Source organism: Akebia trifoliata, chromosome 15 (assembly GCF_017979445.1).
Source record: "Akebia trifoliata isolate Shusen 1 chromosome 15, ASM1797944v1, whole genome shotgun sequence".
NCBI classification, from domain to species: Eukaryota; Viridiplantae; Streptophyta; class Magnoliopsida; order Ranunculales; family Lardizabalaceae; genus Akebia; species Akebia trifoliata.
In genome coordinates, this window is record NC_141389.1 from 2,661,427 (window position 1) to 2,684,575 (window position 23,149).

The 23,149-nt window shown below is 35.9% G+C and overlaps 3 protein-coding genes across 5 annotated transcripts; all 3 read left to right on the top strand.

The window, feature by feature from the left end:
• Positions 1-1,822: 1,822 nt before the first annotated feature.
• LOC147383898 (uncharacterized) lies at positions 1,823-13,017 on the top strand. 3 transcript variants are annotated; one of them, XM_086426376.1, is made up of 14 exons: positions 1,823-1,975; positions 2,139-2,496; positions 3,794-3,983; positions 4,078-4,127; positions 4,704-4,796; positions 4,878-4,966; positions 5,086-5,164; positions 5,734-5,816; positions 7,834-7,912; positions 8,619-9,267; positions 10,522-10,587; positions 10,714-10,800; positions 11,523-12,126; positions 12,599-13,017. In XM_086426376.1, the coding sequence occupies exons 1-14, from the start codon at positions 1,944-1,946 to the stop codon at positions 12,741-12,743; spliced, it is 2,604 nt and encodes an 867-aa protein (XP_086282502.1). In that variant the 5' UTR covers positions 1,823-1,943; the 3' UTR covers positions 12,744-13,017. The 3 variants fall into 3 exon arrangements, with proteins under 3 accessions (XP_086282502.1, XP_086282503.1, XP_086282504.1); XM_086426377.1 differs by lacking the exon at positions 10,522-10,587; XM_086426378.1 differs by lacking the exon at positions 10,522-10,587 and having other exon boundaries at positions 10,717-10,800.
• A 1,071-nt stretch (positions 13,018-14,088) lies between these two features.
• LOC147383899 (uncharacterized) lies at positions 14,089-18,385 on the top strand. Its single transcript, XM_086425911.1, has 2 exons — positions 14,089-14,812; positions 18,029-18,385. The coding sequence occupies exons 1-2, from the start codon at positions 14,150-14,152 to the stop codon at positions 18,185-18,187; spliced, it is 822 nt and encodes a 273-aa protein (XP_086282037.1). The 5' UTR covers positions 14,089-14,149; the 3' UTR covers positions 18,188-18,385.
• Positions 18,386-20,927: 2,542 nt separating this feature from the next.
• On the top strand, positions 20,928-21,508 carry LOC147383900 (uncharacterized). The gene has a single exon (XM_086424740.1). It carries the CDS (start codon positions 20,983-20,985, stop codon positions 21,319-21,321), a length of 339 nt encoding a protein of 112 aa, XP_086280866.1. The 5' UTR covers positions 20,928-20,982; the 3' UTR covers positions 21,322-21,508.
• The last annotated feature ends 1,641 nt before the right edge of the window (positions 21,509-23,149 follow it).

Below are 23,149 nucleotides of genomic sequence, written 5' to 3' on the forward strand. Positions count from 1 at the left end.
AACTAGTATTGTTGGTTAATTTACTTTGGACTTTCTTCTTCTTTTTAAGGTCTTAAGTCTTCAATAGAATTATCCAAGGATGGAAGGAGTTTTTGAGAGTAAAAGAAATATTTTGAGAAGAGAATTTGATAAAGAATAATGATAATCTAACACCTTCATGTGGCATACTCCCCCATACAAACGTGACAAATATGTGCAGTTGTGTATCTCAATGAAAATATATATGATTCTAACACATGCCACGTTAGGGGTGGATGGGAGAGTACACCACTTGGAGTGTCAGATTATCACGACTCTTTGATAAAGCTTTCCAAGTGAGAAACCTTGGATGGATTTGCCTTAGACCCCATGGTTATTCCAAACTTTTCATGAGATCATGGTGATACATTATGCTCCAAAACCTCTAATTGGTGATATTTGCAAGACAATCAAAGTGGACTACTTTTATCTTTTATGATGGAGGTCTTAAAGGTAATTTAAACTTTATGGTGTCTTATCAATCATGATCATTAATGGATAAGGGAGTAAATTATCTTCAAGATTTTGAGATAACTCCTTATGGATTTCATTGTTCACTCCCCCAAGATACACATAATTGCGTAATTTTCTTTGATTGGAGTATGACCTTATCCTTTTTTAGATGGTTTTGGTGGTAATTAATTACCACTTCACTTATCTTAATCAACAAGATTATCATGAGATTAATCTGTCATTTTATCAATAGTTAATCATAGAAGACCGAGGTCAAGGGGTTATGTTTTTTGCTTTGAAAACACGGAGGTATCTCAAATGAGTCATAATAATCTGACTCCCTTCACAGAATCATAGAAAACCATAAAGATATCTCCTTGTGTATCCCGAAGCAAAGCAAAGGATTTATGGCTCTCTAAAGAGAGCTTACAAAAAAGTGAGTTGGATTTTCATAACTCATCTCGAATAGGGATTCCAAAATAAATGAAACCGGAACCTCCAAAAATCACGGGTACCTATTGGTTCCGATTCTCAAGAATCGAATGAGAAAAAAAGTATTGCAAATCATTATAAAAAAATCCTTTCAAAAAATTAATATTTTATAAACAAAATTATTAATTAAGTTATAGTTTGGTATACTAAAGATACAAATTATTGATTTAAAAAAAAAAAATTTATTTAAAAATGTATCTTTGTTAAAAGTAATAAATTTTTAGAAGAGTATCTCATTTTAAGATCCAATCAATAATTTATATGAAAAATTGAAGAATTTTATATAAGATGCATTATTTTGAATAAAAAATTAAATACCTTAAATCATCTATATTATGAAAAGAAATGACAAAATAAATCGATTTTGGGTACTCACAGGTATCCATTGGATAGAACCTAATGGTTCTGGTTCCTATCAGTTCGGTTCCATTTTAAAAGTAGCTCTACTCAATCCCAATAAAAAAAAAATCCGGAATCAAGATTTTTGATTCCGATTAAATGGGTACCCATTGACACCCCTAATCTCGAATAGGGGGCACACGTTAAAGTGCAAGAAATACACCTTGGGAATAAACATAAGAAGGTATTTTGGTAAAAAAAAAACATTTTTTGGCATTTTTGGTACAAAATTAAATCTCCCAAGTGTATTTATTGTACCTTAACGTGTGCCCTTAGGCCACATGTTAACAAAACCACCCTCAAATATTCACCAATTGATAAAAACGTGGTAGACTTATATTTGGGTTCGGATATTGGATTTTAGATTTCGGATCTATTTATCTCTCCGAGTCAAAAGCGATGACCCATTAATTTTCACTCCTAAATTTCTGGTAAATAAATAAATAGAAACCCTAACTCGCCTACATTCAGTTTTTTTTCCTCTCTAAAATATACAATTTTTTTTTTTTAATTTTTTCAAAAAATTGGAAAAAAAAAAACAAAAAACCCCGCGAAAATTACCAATCAAATCTGATAATCTGATGGCCTTTCACGTCGCGTGCCCAATTACATGGTTCGTTAATCGTTATTCCACTCACACTAAAACCTCCTCTAAATTTATCTAAACCTTCACCAACTTTAGCGAAGATTTTGTCATCTCGCTTTCAATTATCTTTCGATCTTTCTTAATTGGTTTTAATAATAGCGATAATAATTTGTTTGAATTCGTTTTACAGCCAACGCATCTGTTTCTGCACTCTTGGATTTCCTCAAAAGATTCAGAGTGAAAAAGGGAGGAAAGATTTCTTAGAGGAGATTTCTAGGGTTGAAGAGTTCTTGAATGATCCGTGGTTGGTTAGGGCTAAGGAGAAGACTACTGTGCAGATTTTGGTCCCTCGGATTGTGCGGACTCCTCCGCCTCCACCGCAAGTGATAGATGGGTTTGGAAGAGGAGATAGTTATGGTGGTGGTGGGGATGGGGAGGAGTATTTGTCAGTGCAGTCGAAGCGGGCTGCATTGCAGAAGAGAGGGGCTGAGGTTTCGATGGTGGCCGAGGATTATGCTCGGACGTTTGAAATGGGAAGCTTGGTGGTGGTGAGGCTTTTTCCCCTCCAATTTATATATTTTTCTGTGAATTTTGGAAATTTGAGATATGTTCATTTTTTTCTAAATTTCTGAGATCATATGGTGTTGAATACATGGAAGCCAATTACGAGTACTCAAATAGCTTAACCTTCTTTTTATTTATTTGTTTGTTTGCAATGATATCAATTGATGGGTAGAATTGTTATTGGAAGAATCATTTTAGTTGGCTTATATTGATAGCATTTAAAGGTGGATAATTTATTGGAATAGTAATTGTTGAATTATCAAAAAGATAAAGAATTGAAATGAAATAAAAGAGGTTTAATATAGTATTTGGTTGATAAGAACCTAACCAATGCACCTAAAGCACAAAGATGGTAATGGTGCAGAAAGTTAAAGTCTCTTAAAGCATCTGCAACCCATGTCTATAAATTTTTCTTTGAAGAAGATGCTCACCTCCGATCCATTTTGAACTCCAACCAACCCCTTCGCTAGAACACTATTCATTCACTTGGAAAGAGTTGAAAAGAGAAGGGGACAAAAATGGTATTGAAAACATGTTCCATGAAAAGAGAAGGTCAAAAATGACATTTATGGGCAAGGGCGATAAAATAGGTATTTAAAAAGGTGAATAGTGATTTAGAGACACTCTTCACAATTTATCCAGATCTCTATATTTGAAGATGTGAACAGTGATATAAAGGGGGTTTCTCTAGAATAGGGACCGGTTGAAGTTGTGTTCGGACATCTCTCCCTCTATATTTAGAGTTTTAGAGACCGGTTGGAGATGCTCTTAGGTTGTAACACACCACGACTCTCTGCATTTGATGTCCGTGGCAGCCCATTCCGTGGAGCCTGGTCTTTTATCCGGTTCTGCCCTTCCGCTAATGTTCATAGTGGCCCACTTTGTGATAACTTCCATTATGTCACTCTTCTTTTTGGTTCCCTAGGTCGAGATGTGGTGCTAGCTCTAATACCATTTAATAAGAACTCAACCAATACATTGAAAATGCCTAGGTGATAATGGTGTGGAAAGTAAAGCTATTATCTCTCGGGATGATAACAGTGGATCTTTAGTTCTTTCCCCGCCCACCTCATCGTTCAATTTGACCATTTCAAATAATGTCTTCTTGAACCATCTGTATATTTGGGTTTATACAATATAAACTAGCCATCAACGCCACTATTGTTTTCATATTTAGGAAAGTTATTTATGCAACATTTTAAAATATAATCTTGTTTTGATCTGCTGCTTATTTGATTTGGTGTGTTTGATTGATTTATTTATTTTTTGTCGTGACCTCAGGATATCTTTGGAGAAACAATCCAAAATCTTGTTGGAGAAGACCAGGGTTCTTCCACTGTTAAAGTAATGTGTCGGATGTGCTTTCAAGGAGAAAATGAAGGAAGTCAAAGAGAAGTTAAGATGCTTGCATGCAAAATTTGCAGCAAGAAGTATCATAGGAGCTGCCTCAAAAGTTGGGCTCAATATAGAGGTCCCTTGACTGCTATCTCTAATCGTTATTTAATAGACCTCATAATTCTAATTACTTCTGCTCTAATAACTTATTCTCACGGAATTATTTGCAGATCTATTCCATTTGAGTTCATGGGTCTGCCCCTCTTGTAGAACTTGTGAGGTAATTGTTGTTGCCATGCTGCATATAATCAATTTATTGGTTTCTTTCATACATCAAAGTTTAACCGATCCTTGCTTTCAAGGGTTACATTAGAGAACTGATCATCATCTCTCGAGTTCTTTTGTAAATTTTTTTTTATACTTTGAAATTATTTTTGCATGGCGAAGTAGTTTAGAGGAATGTATTTGCATGACAGCCGAAGGATGCATTATTATCAACTACTTGTCTTACTTCTCCACTTAAATCCTGGAAGTGTTGGACTAGACTCAATGTGTTTGTGATGTTATAACAAAATTTGGTCAACAAATCTTTTTTGAGTGTACATTTAAGCTACCCATACATGTGGAGCAGGCAAAATTTATGGACTAGAGTGTTAAGTGGAGTGATAAGAGGTGGTGTAAGAGGGAGGATGGGGTGCATAATGAAAAATGGAAATTCATATTCGCTTGAGAAAACCGAGGAATTTAATTCTCACTGATGAATGGCTAGGTTTGCTTTATTAGTTTATAAGCTGTTTAACTAGTCCCTTTACATAAAACATGTATTAACACATATAATGCATTATGTTTTTTCTAGATATGCCGAAGAACCGGTGATCCAACCAAGTTCATGTTCTGTAAAAGGTGTGATGGCGCCTACCATTGCTACTGTCAGCATCCTCCTCACAAGGTGGGTTGTTTATTTACTACCCCTGGCCTTTCATTGTTATAATCTAAATAACAATTTTTTTTCCTTATTGGGATATTTCAGAATGTTACCAATGGACCATATTTGTGCCCAGAACATACAAGGTGTCACAGCTGTGGGTCCACTGTTCCTGGAAATGGCCCAAGTACTAGGTATTGCTTTTGCATATAAAATGAGTTGTCACCTTGTTACATTGGGGTGTTTGAACCATAGTCATTGGGTTGGTTGTTGGTATGATTATGAATTAACTCTCTATTCTTTGATCTTATAGATGGTTTCTAGGACACACATGCTGCGATGCTTGTGGGAGGTTGTTTGTGAAGGGGAATTACTGCCCTGTTTGTTTGAAGGTACCATATGCATATTTTTGGCCAGAATAATGAAAATCTTTGGGCTTTTATTAGAGCAGCTCCAACCTGTTTTGACCTTCTCTTTTCATGGAACATGTTTTAAATACCATTTTTGTCCCCTTCTCTTTTATACTTTTGAAAGTGAATGAATAGTGTTTTAAAGGATGAATAGTATTTTAGAGCAGGTGTTGGTTGGAGTTCAAACTGATTCAGAGGTGAGCATCTTCTCTAAATTTAGAGAAGATGCCAATTTGGAGGAAAAGTTTAGAGATGTGGGTTGGAGTTGCTCTTATTTCTGGTCACATTTTAAATATAAACTTGGTGATGTACTCATAGATAGAATTTTTCGGTTTGATGCTTCATCTTTTGCAGATGCATCACCATTGAATTTAAACTTTTTAATGGTATGGGAAGGTTTTATTGTTGAATACTTCTTTATTTCTTTATGATCTTTTTCTTTCTCTCATGAAGTGCCCCTCTAAAATTATGCCTGTAAATATTGAAGGTACATTTAACCTCTTTTGTCAGCTTTGAAGAAGTTGACTAGATTTCCCTCCTTTTATTTGTAGGTTTATAGAGATTCAGAGTTAACACCAATGGTTTGCTGTGATGTTTGTGAGCGCTGGGTGCACTGTCAATGTGATGGCATCAGGTTTTTCCCTACTATTGTTCTTAACTGCGACTGCAGTTGATTATTTTGTTGCATTCTCATTGTCAGTGTTTTATTCATATTCATTGTATTTAAATTCAGCTCTAACCCCAAGGGTTTGGCCTAGTGGCAAGCCAAGCCTTGATAAGTTCCTCAAGAAGGGTAGGTCAAGTGTTTGAAACCCACGAAGCAATGAATTCCTTGGGGTCACCCTCCAGGGTCTGGTTGACCCTCGATTCAACCAGTTGTACTTAGGACTTTCCGTGGTGACTGTGTGTGTGACCGTGGGATTAGTCTCACCCGAAGGTTAGGAATACCCACGATAAGCAAAAAAAAAATCAGTTCTAGGTGTTTTGAAGATATGTATTTTTACTATGGACTTACTACGCATAGTTTTAGTGGTGCTGGTCTTGTCTGAAACTAAAAGGAAATCTCAAAATTTTGGTCAAAATACCGTTGGTCACAATATTTTGTAACTAGTATGAAGCCCAGAAGTTTCCTGAAATTTCACCAATGTTCAAAACAGCTGCTTGAACAGAAACTCCGCAAATATTGATCGAAGCTTGAACCGTTGTATTGGTATGCAATTTAAGAAAGCACAACAATTGAAATGGGTAGTCCGTATTGGTATCAGATCTTTTCCCATGTTCCGATCTTTCCGTTTTATGTAACCATTTCTTGGGGAAAGTCTTCCAACTATATTTGAAAATGGATTGGTTATCGATAAAAATAAAGAAAGCTTTCTTGTAGTTCGACTTCTTGCTCTCAAAATTCAGAAAGACTTATGACGACAAAGCAGAAAGGAAATCCTTGGCTGAGGTGATGTAAAAATCTTTGGAAACTCTTTTTCTGTTCATCAGCCGAGAGTTGCATATCTTTAGCTGTTGAACACTGAGCTTAGTTGCATGAAGCGGGAGTAGGTGGGGGTGTGATGGTGGGGGAGTGGCTTGTAACTTCGAATGTATTCAACAAAGCACCAAAATGCGTTTGGTCCAATACCACAAAATTGAAGATCCTGATGTGAGAGTATAATATTTTTTTTATGCAATTTAAGGTGGAAAGAAATAGTTGGGGATAAGAGAACAATAGTTAGGGTCAATATGCAAAATCAAGGACTGAGAAGAGCCACAAGGTTTAGATAGACATGAAATGAGATTGTTAAGGAATGGTTGGGGTGCAGTTATGTTGTTGGGTTTGGTTTTAAGGAAGGTCGCCCTAAGGTTCCCACCTTCAGTCCACCAACAACAATCTTTTCTTCTTAGTTGCATTTCAAAGTCAGCTTGGTTTCCTTAGAGGTCATGCAGTATCTTGTTTAGCCATCAACTTTTCAAAAATTAAGGTGTTTGGGTTTGGAGAGGTTACCAATCTTCAGCATCTTGCGAATATAGGGTGTTTTCCATGTTCTTTCCTTGGGTTGTCTCTATGGGGTTTCAAGTAGCATGATTTGAAAATGTATTTTAAGAAATAAAGCCCTTCATATATTTAAAAAGCTGTACGGGTGTGGCACCTTAAACTGGGTTTGTGAGGGTCGTGGTATCTGAAACTTCTTATGGAAGTTGGTGCACATGTTCGTGTCTATTTTACATAGGTGCCGTTCTTTTGGACAGTGTCTGTTGTACGCATTTCCTATAAGAAATTTTCTTCAATCTTGGAAACTAGAGATTCAATGCTTTGGCTTCTCTTTCACACCATCTATCTCTTTGCCTTTGGTTCACTCATCTTTGATCCTGTTAACAAATGTACGAATGTCTTTTAGTAATTTTTTTTTTTAAATTAGACCACATCAAGGATAGTGTTGGGTTTAAAAACTCTGCTCTTGCTCTACTTCAATTTTCTTATGGATTTTGTGGGCTTACTTGTCTATGTGATTCTTTCTAAGTAATTGTTTCCTGTATTTTTTGAACAGGTAAAGCTAGTTTTCAATCTCAATCTTTATTTCTAGATTCATTGTTTCTAATACCGACCACAACGAAAAAGATCCTTAGTTATAACTTACAATTTGTTTATATACATTGTGCAGCGATGAAAGGTATCTGCAGTTTCAGGCTGATGGAAATCTATATTACAAGTGCGCTGCATGTCGTGGAGACAGTTACCAGGTATGTTTAGCTTATGTGATAGTAGGCCTGCAACCTGGGCAGGTTGGAGGGTAAACCCAGTCTCCACCCAAGTAGCAGAACCCTCAACCCGAGCTCAACTCAATCCGACCATCGGGCCTAAGTTCACTAACCCAAGCTCAACTCGAGCTTGATCTTCTAAAATCGGGTTGAGTTCGGGTTAGCCCGAGTTAGGAAATTTTGGACAGTTTGGTCAGGTTGGGCTTGTGGAATTACCCTAATTTCATTTTGATCGCAACTAAATTTTATATTTAAAAAAAGAAAGATATTAAATATCAAAAACAAAAATCGCATAGAATCATCAAATCCATCATTCAGAGAATATTTAGAAAAACCATGCTAAACCAAAGTTCACACTAATTGTCGACGAGTCTTAATAATAAGATGGAATACAAAAGCTAAATAAAAAAATCTATAATTAATATAAAAATATTTATATATACCGATATAGCATCGGGTTGAATTGGGTTGCTCGTACCCTCAACCCGAGCTCAACCCAAATTGAAATCGGGTTGAGAAATTCTAACCCAGGCTCAACTCATCTTCCACATAACTCGGCCGAGGCTCGCCCATCAATCGGGTTGAGTTAGGGCCAGCCTGCCCAGGTTGCAGCCCTATGTGATCATTTTGGGTGGAGAGGTCCATTGTATCTCTTACTAATATGAAGGGTTTTTTACGTACTGGCCAGGTCAGGGATCCTGATGATGCTGTTCAAGAGATTTGGAGAAGGAGAGACAAAGCTGATCAAGGTCTAATTGCAAGCTTGAGGGCTGCTTCTGGATTGCCCTCTCAAGAAGACAAATTTTCTGTTTCACAGTATTTGAACGATGACGAATACAATCCCGTTATATCGAAACAAGAGTATGGACGTACGTTGAAGTTTTCTGTCAAAGGGTCAGATTATAAAGCAGCAAAGAAAACTAAGGAATATGAGAAGAAGTTCTCGAAAAAACAGTATGGAAAGAAAAAAGGCTGTCAGATTGATTCGTATAGAAGTGAAGGGCAAGAGATGTTTTCATCTCCTATTATCGGGAATCCAGGCAATGCTAGGGAGGCATGCTCTATTAATCAGGCGGGAATTGTGAAGCAAAATTTCATTGACGAGGTTGTGACGAATAATGAAGTTAAGGTCCCCAAAGTTATCCAGATTAAGAATAGTAAATTACATGGTTTGAACACGGGGGAAGGTACTGAAAAACATGCTAGCAAGTCGGAGACTGTGAAAGGAACAAAACTAGTTATACATCTCGGTGGAAGAAATAGATATATAACTAACCCTCCGAGGTCCGAAACTTCAAGTTGTCACAGAGAGCACAATTTAACATCTTCTTCTAATGGTATGTGATCATTTTTACATGCTAACTAGTAAGTAGTCTTTCTTGTCTTCTTTTACCAAAGTGTCTATGCTTAATAAAAAAAAAACAAAAGTTGACAAAATACAAGGTGGTTATAGAGATAAAAAGACACAATAAAATAATTTGTTTTTTTATGTTCACCTAATCTGTTTCCTTTCCAATATTTCCGCATCCGTTATGCTCATGAAGGAGGCCTTCTTATCTACAAGAGCACCAAAAGTTTCAGTCATATGTTTTAAATCAGTGGCCGTCTGCATATATGGTGGATATCTATCTTTTTTCCTTGGGTTTATTGTTCCCTTGATTGTACCACTGCTCGATGATAAGTTATCATGGATATCTAAGTTTTCAATGGGCTATAGTCACTTTTTCAAAATTCTATCCTCTCTTTTCAAAGTGTAATCCAAAATTTTGGTGTCAGCTGAATGAATCCTATCCTCCCATTCAATTCTATTAAAAGCCAAGTCTTTTTTTAATTATCGAGTCCGCAAATCTTCTTTCACTATGCTATCTACACCATTTTTTATCTTCCCCCCCGCACTTATGGAATCTTCAACTTGCACGTTCCCTTCTAATTGGGACTGTTATATGATCTTTGTTGTACATGACCAAAACATCTCAAGGACACATCTACTATTTTTTTATTTTTTTTGACGAGTACATCTACTATCTTTTGTTTCTTTCTCCTGCAAAAGTCTAAGGGATTTGGACATATTGTTCATCCACACTTAGAGAATGATAAAACATCATAGCCTATTCATAAAGTCAAGGAGTTTATATCTTGAAGATTGGAGACTTTGCCCATTTCCTCTTTTATTGGTAAATATTTTATAATAAGACTAAATACAAACAAAGGGCCCTCGGGAAAATTTGAATAAAACATTTATCATAGGTACACCCTGGATTTTTGAACAATTTTTTGGCATGAGGCATGCACCAAAGTACTTGTTCTACGTGACCATAGCTTTTATATTAGATTGTCGGTTCTTGGGGTGTTATTCTTTTCATGTAAACTTTTTTGTTGAGTTTAAAGCGGTATTTATTTTGAAGATTTTGTTTTTAGGTGGGAGTCTGTGTGCTCCAGGCAGTCGTTTTTGTCTCTCTCTCTTCTTAGCAATAAATTTATATGTATATATAAAAAAATAGTGACACTAGTGTAACACCACGTCCATCTTTGACAGAAATCTTTACTTTCACCTCCAATGCTGAAATCATCTTCAAACGATTTCAATGCAGTCTATGTTCCCCAATACCTCTTTTTTTTGGCTAAGCAATGTTCCCCAAAGCCTCAGTTACCTGCAAGTACGATTAATTTGAAAGTTCCCTTTTTATATTCTTTATCTGAAATGTTCCTTCTTTTTGAAAATATTCATTTTCCTTGTGTACTTACAGTTGTTTTTATATTATTTGGTAATTTTTTATGAACAGGAGGCAGTGAAGATACAAGCCATCAAAAGGTCAATGATATGAAGCATATGGTTAAGAGACAGGAAGGAATAAGCAGCTATTTTGACGGTAAAGGCTTTGCTTAATTCAAGTTTCCGATGACAGTTGGTAGTTGACACGTGTCTGCAGAAGTCTGTTCTGCTTTAGAGCAATTCCTACCCATGTCTCTAAATTTTTCCTCGAGAATTGGCATCTTCTCTAATCGTCTCCGAACCAAGTTGAACTCCACCCCGGCCCCTTCTCTACAATACTATTCATTCACTTGAAGATTTTGAGAAGTGAAAGGGACAAAAAATTGTATTTAAAACATGTCCCATTAAAAAAGGTCAAAAATAGCATTTATGAAAAAAGTGGGGACAAAATCAGTATTTAAAAAAGATGAATAGTGATTTAGAGAGAGGCCCTCTAAAATTTCTCAACTTCTCTATATTTTTGGAGATGTGAACAGTGATTTCGAGGGGGTTTCTCTATATTAGAGACCGGTTGGAGTTAGGTTCGGCCATCTCTATCTCTAAATTTAGAGTTTTAGAGACCAGTTGGAGTTGCTCTTACGATGCCTTTTTACTCGTAAGCCAGGCTTCTACATAACATTTTCTTCTGAAAAATTCTCCCAACGGATGAATAAGACTTGTTCATTGGTGTTATTCTTGGGGTGTTATTCTTTTCGTGTGACTCCCAAATTTAAATTTTCTCTGATTTTTGTTTCCCAATAGATTAATAGATTAGCCATTTGTGCTTTTTATTCAATCAACAAAGAAAAAAAAAATCATTAAACGCTTATACATTTGCAGGAGAGAACCTTGATAATGCAAATCTGTTAAAAGGTTCGAAGAATAGAGGCCAGGAAAGTGGTTTGATAAAGCTGCAAAAAGTTACACCGGGATACGAGTCTACTGCCATGGGAAAGACTCATGTTTTACCAGAGAGGAGCACTGAAAGAAGCACAAGTGTAGATCCTATAACTGAAACCCCAACATTTGGAAATGACGAGTTTGCCCTGAGGAGGCATTCAAAAGGCACACCAAATGCCCAAAATGTACACGGGGAAAGCCACGATAACCATGCACATACAATCTCTGTTTTGGCTTCATTGCCTAAAGACCCCAAACCATTACTGAAGTTAAAATTCAAGAATCCTTATCTCGACAACCAGAGTTCGTGCATTCCTCACAGCGAGGACGAGAGGAGTTCCATCAAAGGCCAGAGGTCGAAAAGAAAGAGACCGTCATCACCTTCATTGGAGGAATCTCAAGTGAGGAAAGATGAGGATGGCACACAAGTGCATCAAGACAACCCAATAAATGAGGTCATGGAGGCTAACTGGATACTAAAGAAGTTGGGTAAGGATGCTATTGGAAAGAGAGTCGAAGTTAATCACACATCTGACAATTCCTGGTGAGTTTGAGATGATTCTGACTTCCATGAAATTGTGAACTTAAGATCATTCATGTTTTTCCAAAATTTGTCGAAAATAAATGCAGATGCAGTGCAGGCTAAATATATATATAGAAACTCACTTTCCTTACAAACTTAGTAAGATTTTAAGTCTTACTAAGGGTTGTTTTGCTCGAATGGATTGCCACATTGGCAAATCCCACACCCCATCCAAGGTTTTGAAAATGGATGGCTACCGAACTTCCATGTGACTCCCAAATTTAAATTAAAATTTTTTGGTGAAAAATAACATTTTTTTGTGAAAAATAACATTTTTTTTTTCAAAGTTGATAGAATTTTGTCCTCTACAACCCGTGACATTGGTTCATATTTTTGGATGCCACAAAGTTAAGGTCAATGACCCTTAGTAAGAGTTGAAATCTTACTAAGTAAGGCTAGTCGGACTCATACATACATGTTACCTGTCTTGTAGGCACAAGGGAGTGATAACTGGCGTGATCGAAGGCAAATCTGTTTTGGCCGCTGTTCGTCTGGATGATGGCAAAGACACGACCTTGGACCTTGGGAAGCAAGTAGTTCGCTTTATTTCTCGGAACCAAGAGCAGTCAGAATCGTGAGATTGGACCTGCAAGCCTTGTGGATCCTTTTAGAGCTAGTGGTGATTGCTGCACCGTTCTGAAATGCCATCGCAAATAGAGCTTTTCAGTTGTAGAATAAAGAAAAGAAATTCCTACACAACTGAAATCTTCTCTACTGCCAGGGCTGTCTTTTTTTGTTGTCGAATATTATTCTCTAAAGCATGCTTTTGCCGCATATTTCTTTGCCCCATGAAATGTATCCTCCAACTATTGAAATTTGATCATATAAAAGGTACAAACCGTTGGTAATTCATACCGATTACTTTAAAAGTCTCTAACTCATACATTTATATATATATATATATTTGAGGCACAAAATTGAGTTTGTCAGAATTGATCCAATTTGATGAAATTATCTGTACTAACAATCAGGGTTGATGAAAATAACATCTTGATTCTCATATTTGCTCCCAAAATTTAAAAAAAAAATTCTTTTTATGGGTTAGATCTTGATTTTGATTTTGATTTTTTTCAATTTTTTTGGGAGTCCATAAAATTTTATGCTCTCTATCCATGTTGTATCTGATCTTATTTTTTGGGTGCCACAAGCCCATGCGGTACATATGGGTCGGTCCATATAATCTCATTTCATGTATGAATACAATGTAAGACAAATATAAATAAAATATGTACTATACATAAACATCATTTATTTACTTTCAAATACATGATGTGTCTCCAAATTCCTAATCTGGATCGTATTTGATCCGATTCATTGACAGTCCTACCTAGGGCTGGCAATGGATCGGATAATATCCTCTTACCTGACTCATCCTACTACCCAAGTTATTGAGTATGGGTACACTTTTTTATCCGATTATGAATTCAGGTAAATTTATCCGCAATTATTTTTATCCGAATATTTTAGGGTTGGCTATGGATAGGCATTATATCTAGTCCGAATATCCATTTATCTGAGTTTAATATGATAAATTCACAATAAAATATATGTATAATCCAAAATTAAGATTTTTCCATCATCTTCACAATAATATATATATATATATATATATATATATATATATATATATATATCCACTTGAAAATAGTCGGATATGGATATCCTTAGCATAAGTGGGTATAAAGTCGGATATGGATAATTGGCTTTAACTTCAACCGACCCAAACCCGACCTATTGCCAGCCCTACCGCAAAGATTTGGGCTCAAAAATTCATGGGCCACGGAGAGCAAAAAATTCATGGGTTTTATGGTGGGGCCCACGAGATTACGGAAGTTGATAGACAGTTACTTACCATCTATAATCATCACACGATCAAAGACCAAACCCTAATTCTTGCCCACCATATATAAACCCTGTTTCACAGCTAAATTTCCTCTCTCGAACTCACACTGAGATCGCACCAGCACAAACTGTAAGCCCAACGATGGCGGAGAGAGGTGGAGAACGAGGAGGCTTTGGTAGAGGGTTCGGTCGCGGAGGCCGAGGTGATCGTGGCCGAGGAGATCGACGTGGTGGCCGACGTGGCGGACGACGCGAAGAAGAAGAAAAGTGGGTCCCAGTAACGAAGCTCGGACGACTCGTTAAGGAAGGAAGAATCAAGAGTTTGGAACAAATCTATCTCCATTCACTCCCAGTCAAAGAACACCAGATCATCGAAACCCTACTCGGTCCTCAACTCAAAGACGAGGTCATGAAAATCATGCCGGTTCAGAAACAAACCCGAGCCGGTCAACGAACCCGGTTCAAAGCCTTTGTAGTCGTTGGTGATGGTAATGGTCATGTTGGGTTAGGTGTGAAATGTAGCAAAGAAGTTGCCACTGCGATTCGGGGAGGTATAATTTTGGCGAAGCTTTCGGTGATTCCGGTGAGGAGAGGTTATTGGGGGAATAAGATCGGGAAGCCTCATACAGTACCGTGTAAGGTTACCGGTAAATGTGGGTCAGTTACAGTTCGGATGGTGCCGGCGCCTCGTGGTGCTGGGATCGTTGCTGCTAGGGTTCCTAAGAAGGTCTTGCAATTTGCTGGGATCGAAGATGTGTTCACTTCTTCTCGTGGATCGACTAAAACGCTCGGGAATTTCGTTAAGGTTTGGAAAAGTCTCAACTTTTTTTCTGTTAATTTCAGTATTATATTTGCATTTTTTGAGAAGCTTAGCGGAACTATCTTCAATGAAATTATTAGGTTTTAGGTTCCTTAATCCCTTTATTTTTTTTTTTGTTTTGTTTAGTTTGATTTTAGGGCTTTGTATGATTTTATGGATTTTTGCATGAGGCATGTTGTTTTCTTTTCTAATTTGTAAAATATATAATAATGTGGCATGCTTAATTTACATTTTTTGAGTATCTTAGTGCAACCATCTTCAATGAAATTATTAGATTTGTGCTTCCTTAATCCTTTTATTTGCTTGTGTTAAGTTGATTTTAGGGTTCTATATGGAGCATCGAACTCATTAGTTTTAGGCCTTTAGTTAAGAATTTATTTGCTTGAATACGAATCAACCAAAGATACAGTTTTGACGAATCAACAAAAACGATTGTCTGTTCATGTAAAGAAAAGATAAAAATTAAAGAAGTCACATTCTTTTTATATTTTAATTTTAGTTCAAGTTCATTTGCTTCAAGATATTTTTTTTGGTTGATATTTAATTAGATTACAAATGTTATTATAACTAAAATAAATTGACTAGTCGAGTACCCATCGGATACCTGTTGGGTACCCAAATGAGACCCGACTCTTATCAGGTCCTTAAGATGGTCACCCAAAACCGGACCCAAAAATTGGTCCCATAATGGTAGACCCAAAATCAACTAATCGGTTTTGGGTATCCATTGACATCCTTATTAGAAACATCTGTAGAATCAGGGATGGGGCTAGGATTTTCTTGGTGGGTGGGGGGGATTATAGTTGATTGATGTCGTCAGTAATTATTTTATCTAAATTTAATACAATTGATCTACTTATCTATAAAAAAAAAAGTAATTATTTAAAAAGTAATTATTTGACCGCTTTTTTTTCTTGTTAATTTTTCATCAATAAAGTACCACCATTGAGAAGGGAATTGAAGACGAATCAACAAAAAATACACAATGATTGTTTTTCAAATCTTTTCTTACTTATTTACTTCCATTACAAAATTCTTTTATAATTATTATTAACGAATTTTAATGTTCTGAAAGCATTTCATAATCTCTTCATTGTCAATATTATTAATAATGTCTTTCTCAATGTATATACTCAAACAATCATTAATCCACTCGTATCTTGTATAATAGAAAACCTTACCATCTTGGCCCTTTTTTGCATTATTTTATATTTAATACTGCAAAAATTCTTTCTACCCAAAACTTCATCTTTTCTACTTCTCCTAAATCTTATCTTGTGCTTCAGATTTAAAGGTTGAAGGAGGTAGAATCTTAAAAATGAAAACAATTTCAACCTAAAATTCCATCATCTTCAACTTATTTAACTCTATGGTAGACTATTATTAATCTATCCAACCTCTTCTTCAACCCATTGTCTTTCTATGCAAATATCCATCCTCTTACCTATGAAGAAAATTCTATCTTGTTATTGAGGTTTAAATGTTGAAAAGGTGAAATTGTAAAGTTGAAATAGTGGTAAAAACAGTTTGGAGATGATTGGTTTTAGGAGAAAATATGAAGATGGGGAGCATTTAGGTCATTTCACATCTATTCTTAGAGAAGAAGTAGGTCAAAGAGTGTAGTAATCTTTTTCAAAAAATTTATTTTCCTTTTCAAAAAAAAAAAAAAAAAAGTGTATGTAATCAGGTTGAAAATCCAAGGGTATCTCTAATATTGACCAAAATTAGGAGTGGCGTGTCATTAATTTGATAAGGGTGTCAAAAGTTAAAACATGCGAATACGACGTATCTCGAACATAGACCAGAACATGAGAGGGGGCATATCTTTGAAAACACAGGTAGTCTCTAATATTGACCAAAACATGGGGAAGGAAATAATGAACCAAATTTTTTACCCACTATTGCCCCCCTAGCTCCACCCTTGTGTAGGATAAAATCAGTCTTATTGTCAGCCAGGATATGAGTTTTTAACAGATGTGAATATTTCCAATGCAGTGTTCAATGTGGAGAATGAGTGTGTAGAATATTTCACCTTTCGGTTTTTCTCTAGTACTACAAGCTCATAATTTCATGGGTCCACTTCAAATAGTTGGATATTGTGTTCTGTATTGTGCTACAAAGGTAGTGTTGCACCCATGCTTTAATGCATCAAGTCTATAGATGAGAAGATATTCCTCCGATTGTCTGTCATGGCCCATCACCCAAAACCTTTTTCTTCTCCTTTTCGTTGCACACATGCACAAATGGTTTGGAACAGCCCTTCCATGTTTACGAAAATATTCGAGATTCTCCTGTGTTTTTAAAACGATGCAAGTTCAAATATGCCCTTTGAGCTTGGTATCCTTTGGACTATTCCTCTTTTAAACGTGATTGTTGTGTCTTTTTTTTTTTTTTTAATCTGTGTTTTCAAATTTCATGCCCCTTGACCTTGGCCTCCTATGAAAGACACTCTTTTTAAGAGTGATCTGGATGTTTCGAAAAATATTTGCGATACCCCATTGTTTCATTGACCTGAGTTTCCTTTAGAAGGTTATCCCTTAAAAGGTTGATTTAGCTAAGGTCCTCCATGTTTTGAAAGGTATTGAAGATACCCTCATGTTTTCAAACTGACAACATATCTCTTGTCCTTGGGCTCCTTTGAAAGAATCATTGTTTAAATTTGATTTTCACATTTTAGATAAATATTTGAAGTACCCTTGTGTCTTCTAAATGATGGCATGCTACTTGACTCCAGTCTCCCATTAAAAAGGTGATTTTAGACAAACCCCCTCACGTTCTTGTTAATATTTTGGATAGCCCTGTGTTACCAAGCCAGGATTGATTTAGAAAAACCCCTCCATGTTTGGTAAATGTTTGAGAAACTCATGTTTTTTTAAAGCAGATGACATAATATACCTTAAGCTTGGTCTCTAAAAGACTTTCACACATTTACCTAAATGCCCTCAATCTTAAACCATCCCTTCAAATCATCTCCCTAACCCATTCTTTTTTCAAGCTTTTCTTGAACCCTCCATTTAGAAAATCTTCGATCTTTGATTTTTCAACCCTAAAATCGATACAATCATGATTCAAACTTTGCTTTGTTGTTGATATGTTTCCTTCAGGTGTTTCAACTAATAAGTGGTTCTGTTTATGAAGATGTTTGTATATAGAGGAAATGATGATACACATGATGTCTGATAAATAACTGTGTATATGCAGGCAACTTTTGATTGCCTACAGAAAACGTACGGGTTTTTGACTCCTGATTTATGGAAGGAGACCCGTTTCACGAAATCTCCGTTCCAAGAATACACGGATCTGTTGGCAAAGCCTACTAAGGCAATTGTTCTTGAGGATGCTGAAAAGCTAGACATGTAATGAGGAAGAGATCCAAGGGTAATGTATCCATCCATATAGCCTAGGGAGGGACTAGTAGAACTTGGTTTCTCATTTCCTTTATTCATTTTATATATAAATGAGTGAATTTTTGGGCATGACATTGTCTTCTTGAAAAAGGGGAAGAAAACAAATCAGCTTCAGAGGTTATCAATTTGATGAACATGTTATTTTGTGTCAGGTATTGAAAGTTTCATGATATATTTTGTTTACTTGCTATTTCAAATGCAACATTTCTCAATAGTGCTTAAACAGCATGACTGTCAGGATCTTAATGGCCACTTTAATTGGGATATTGATCTTTTCTAAATCAAATTTCCTCATTGGAGGAGGTGGGGTCGGTGACCGTCAGCATTACAGTTGATTAGTCGTTCAATGAAGGTCAATTACAGGTCCACTTGGTCACCCAAGATGGGGATGATGATGATGAACCAAATGAATGTTAATTAAGGTAGTGAGAGCAGAAATGGGCATATTTGCAATTGCAGTGGAAGTGACTTGATAAAATTGAGCCATTTTATACGAGATCAAGATCGTGGTGATTCATTTGATTTGATTTTGAGCGCAGTTCATGTATCAGCAAAGTAATGGGCTTAAGTTTTCCTAAAATTATTCAGAAACTGAACTGAAAATTTGCAGTAAACCAATTGCTATAAATCACAAATAAGGTGGATGTTTAGATTATGTTTTAAAACTTTCTTAATAATGACTGACTAGTTGCGCACCAGCAATCGCTGGTTGCACACAAACCTTACAAAAAATCCTTTATTTTTTCTAACCTCTATTTTAACCTATTGCTTGCATTTCAATACGTGTAACCCTTTGGGGTTGAACCTTTATTTTAACTTGTAGTTTTGTATTATTTGCTCGTGTTTTACTTTCCTCATGTTTTGTGATTGATTTTGCTCGTGTTGTATTTGACTCAAACTTAATTAAGGAACTGATTTTTTTTTCTTTGTTAAAAAATTAAGGTGAACATGTGTATTTTAAGGGAATGTATAGCTCAAGATCGACAAAATATTTCTTACAAAATTTACTGAACCAACAATAATTTTTGTGGGCTTAATTGAGGAAGAACCAAAAAAATATAAAGAAAAAAAAAGACTTTTTATAATTATTTTTGGAGTGTAATCATCCAAATGGAGTGGAAAGGAGAAGTTTTAAGTGATGGAGTGCATTTGGTAATAGGTGGTGTGTAACTAGTCAGTCCCTTTTATATTTATGCGACTATCATTTAATTTTTCAAAGCATGTTCTTGATGGTTTATATTTCAAATTCCATATAATTATATATATATATATATATATATATATATATATTATATATATAATATATATATATATATATATATATATATATATATATAATATATAAACTCTTTTATTTAAAGGAAATGTTCAGCAACAAACATTTTGACAAACATTTTGGCAAAACATTTTTCAAAATATGGGTTAGAGGTTTTGGAATGGGCTGATTTTTGGTGAGGATGATCTCTATGGTGAGGAGATCATCATCACCAAAAATCAGCCCATTCTAAAACTTCTAACCCATCAAAAATGGTTTACAAAAAATGGACGGTCCACAATTTTTTAACTTGTAAACATAGGGCTAGAAGTTTTGGAATGGGCTGATTTTTGAAGAGGGTGATCTCCTCACCATAGAGATCATCCTCACCAAAAATCAGCCCATTCCAAAACCTCTAACCCATGTTTTGAAAAATGTTTTGCCAAAATGTTTGTCAAAATGTTTGTTGCTGAAAGGGACCCTTATTTAAAATGCTATCTGTTAGAATGGCATTATGAGTTTCAAACCTTCTAGAAGGAAATGAAAATCTTTGACGTTAAGTGTAAAATTGTGATCCATTTTTTTCCACAAAAAATTAGTGCTACATTGGATATTAGTTATATCAAGATAATGTGCAGAAGTGGTCCTAATTACATTGGTGTTTTAGAACATATGTCTTCAATGTGCCGCGATGACAAAGCTAGAAATGCCAACCAAAAAAAAAAATCAATTTGTTGCGTATAATTCTTATCGATGAGATAATGCCGGCTTTTCAAGTGATCACCTTGATTTCTATAAGCAACAAATTGTCGAGCTTGATTTTCTGATTGGCTGATCTCTACGATTTCAATCATCAATCTCAATGATTGGAGTTCTCCGTTTATCGAGGTGAGAGGAGGTGGGGGGAGGACGCATTAAGAAAGATTTTACTAAATAGGTTGTTAAGATACCACCCAAAAACTCATGGTGGGTGCATTTAGAAAGACATCTCTCATGTAGTACCACACATGATTTTAAAACTCATCCGAGACCGAGACGTATCGTTCGAGTTAAGTCGATATCAGAGCTGAACGAGACTAACTCACAAAGTCATTTTTTTTTTTTCGAGACTTAGAACTCACGTACAATTTTTTTATTTTTTTTAAATGAAAAACTCATCCGAGACGACTCGGTATCCAGCCTGGACAAGACGAGACGCGAAACCAAGTTTTAAAACCATGGTACCACATGACCTTCTCTAATTGGGATCGGACAAAAAAGCATCCAACATTATCATTCTATAGAATAACCCAAATGAGCAATCAAGACCACTTCTTCCCACCAAGATAAACCAATACACGTGGCTACCATCCATTGGTTAGAGAACATGTCTTAGGATAAGAAAATGGGTGGCCTTCTAACAAGTCCTATTCATGTTAATTTGCACTTTTTAGCCTAAAAGAACTCAACTCAATAGAGAAAAACACGAGAGAGAGAGAGAGAGAGAGATCATAATGGCTTCAACCACCATGGCAACCTCATTCCTAGGTGGCGTAACAGTCTCCGGACGAGCTCGTCCGACGACAACAACAACAACCCCTCGTAGACTGATAATTGCTAAGGCTTCAAGTATCATTGAAGGAGGAGAACAAGTGAAGTTGAATGAGACTAACAAGAAGAATGAGAGCAACAATGGAAGGAGGGACTTGATGTTTGCTGCTGCAGCCGCAGCGGCTTGTTCGATTGCTGGAGTTGCATTTGCTGATGAACCGAAGCGAGGGTCTCCAGAAGCAAAGAAGAAGTATGCTCAAATTTGTGTCACCATGCCCACTGCTCGAATCTGTCGCTACTGAGGATTTGAATTTGATTCTCTTTCTCTTTGTTTTCTAAGTGTTCAAGTTGTTATTTGTATGTAATTGTGTCTTTTAATCTGTTTTCTTGTTTTCCCATTAAACATTGTTTTAATGGGATGAAATGGGCAAAAAAAAAAATTTAAGAACTTAAGGATTATCTAGTAATATATGCATTTAGATTGGTTCACTGGTTGATATGGTAAATCATGATGATTCTTCTATAGGTGGTGGTGGTGGTGGTGGTGGTGGTGGTTGGGGGAGGGGGTTGATCTTGATATAGTGATATTTATTTCGTCGTAACTATTAATTCCACTCCAACGTTCAAGTTAGAAGTAAGATGTTAAAAGTTAGAAAGGGGTCTATATATGATTTCAAAACTCATTCGAGACGGAGACATATCGCTTGAGTCATCTCAGTATCAAGAGATGGATGGACGAGGTTTTTTTATTTTACGGAATCTCACAAGACAAACAATATGTCTTGGACAAGATTAGAAAATCTTGCGAGAGATCAACGAGTTTTACCAGTTTTCATGATTAAAACCCTATCATTTTTATCCTCAAATCGATTTTTGCTCTTCTTCTCAATCAAGTGAACCTGTTAGGAGGTTACTTGTAACGGTGCCTTCTTTAATGAGAGAAAAGGCAGTTCTCAACCCACTCGAGCAAGAGAAAAGGTGATCCTGTTGTGCAATAGCACAATAATTGAAGAGAAAAGAAAACCTATGGTTCCAATCACTCTTACTAGAATCTTACTAAGGGTACTTGAGCGCAAATAGATTACCAAATTGGTAATCCAACACCATATAACCTTCTATATTTTATGGGAAAACTCAGACCAAAAGAAACAAACTCAAAAAAATAATTTAGTTTAAAATTTATCATCCCAAGATTTTAAAAATGGTTGGTTACAAAACTCTCAAATTTAAATTTAAATTTACTAGTTAAAAATTTTTGATGAGCTCAACTACCCATAGTAAGATTTGACATACCACCAAGTTAAAATTTTAGTTTAGGTCTGTTAGGTCCATAACAGAATCACAAAAATCAGATTAGGTTTGGGTCCAAATTGGGAGAAAAACTTCTTACTCACCAGATTATTTAAATGGTTAAAAACTATTGTCTCAATGCTGAGCAAGACGATTTGAATGAGACAAGACGTATCATCCAAGTCAACTCGGCATCAGATGCAAAACCGAGTTTTAAAACCATTGGTTTATATCACTGTCTTATTGTACATGGAAAATGGGAGGAAAAATGATTTCCTCGGAAAATGTGATTTTCAGGTATATAATTAACAATTTTGTTAGAATTCAATTTCCCACCTAAATTGATTTTCCACCGTGGGAGGGAAGATGATTTCTAACCTCCTATCATCATTCTCTCACGACTTCCTCCAATCTCAAAACAATAACCCAACTCTCTTCATGATATTTTCTTAAGTACAAACAAACAATGAATTTCATTTTTCGAAGGATTTCGTTTTCCCTTAGACAAAGAATTTCCTGCAATTATAAAGACCCAAAGTATATTGGCTCTCTACGCCTGTCCCTTACCTTCAGTCTCACTTCTAACTTTATAGATCACGATAAGTCGATTTTTTCACACAACATTTAAATCTCGGAGAGGTTTAGATTATCAAATTAGATCCTTATCAGAACCCAAATTCTAAATCCACATCAAATGTTATTGGATAGGAAAGAATAGGTTTTCCAGTATGATCTCATCCATTGACAACCCTAATCCTAACTCATCAGATCTGCATTATTTGACGATTGGTCATCTTGAGGTTTTGATGGATGATCAACGATTAGAGGTAAAAGCCAACA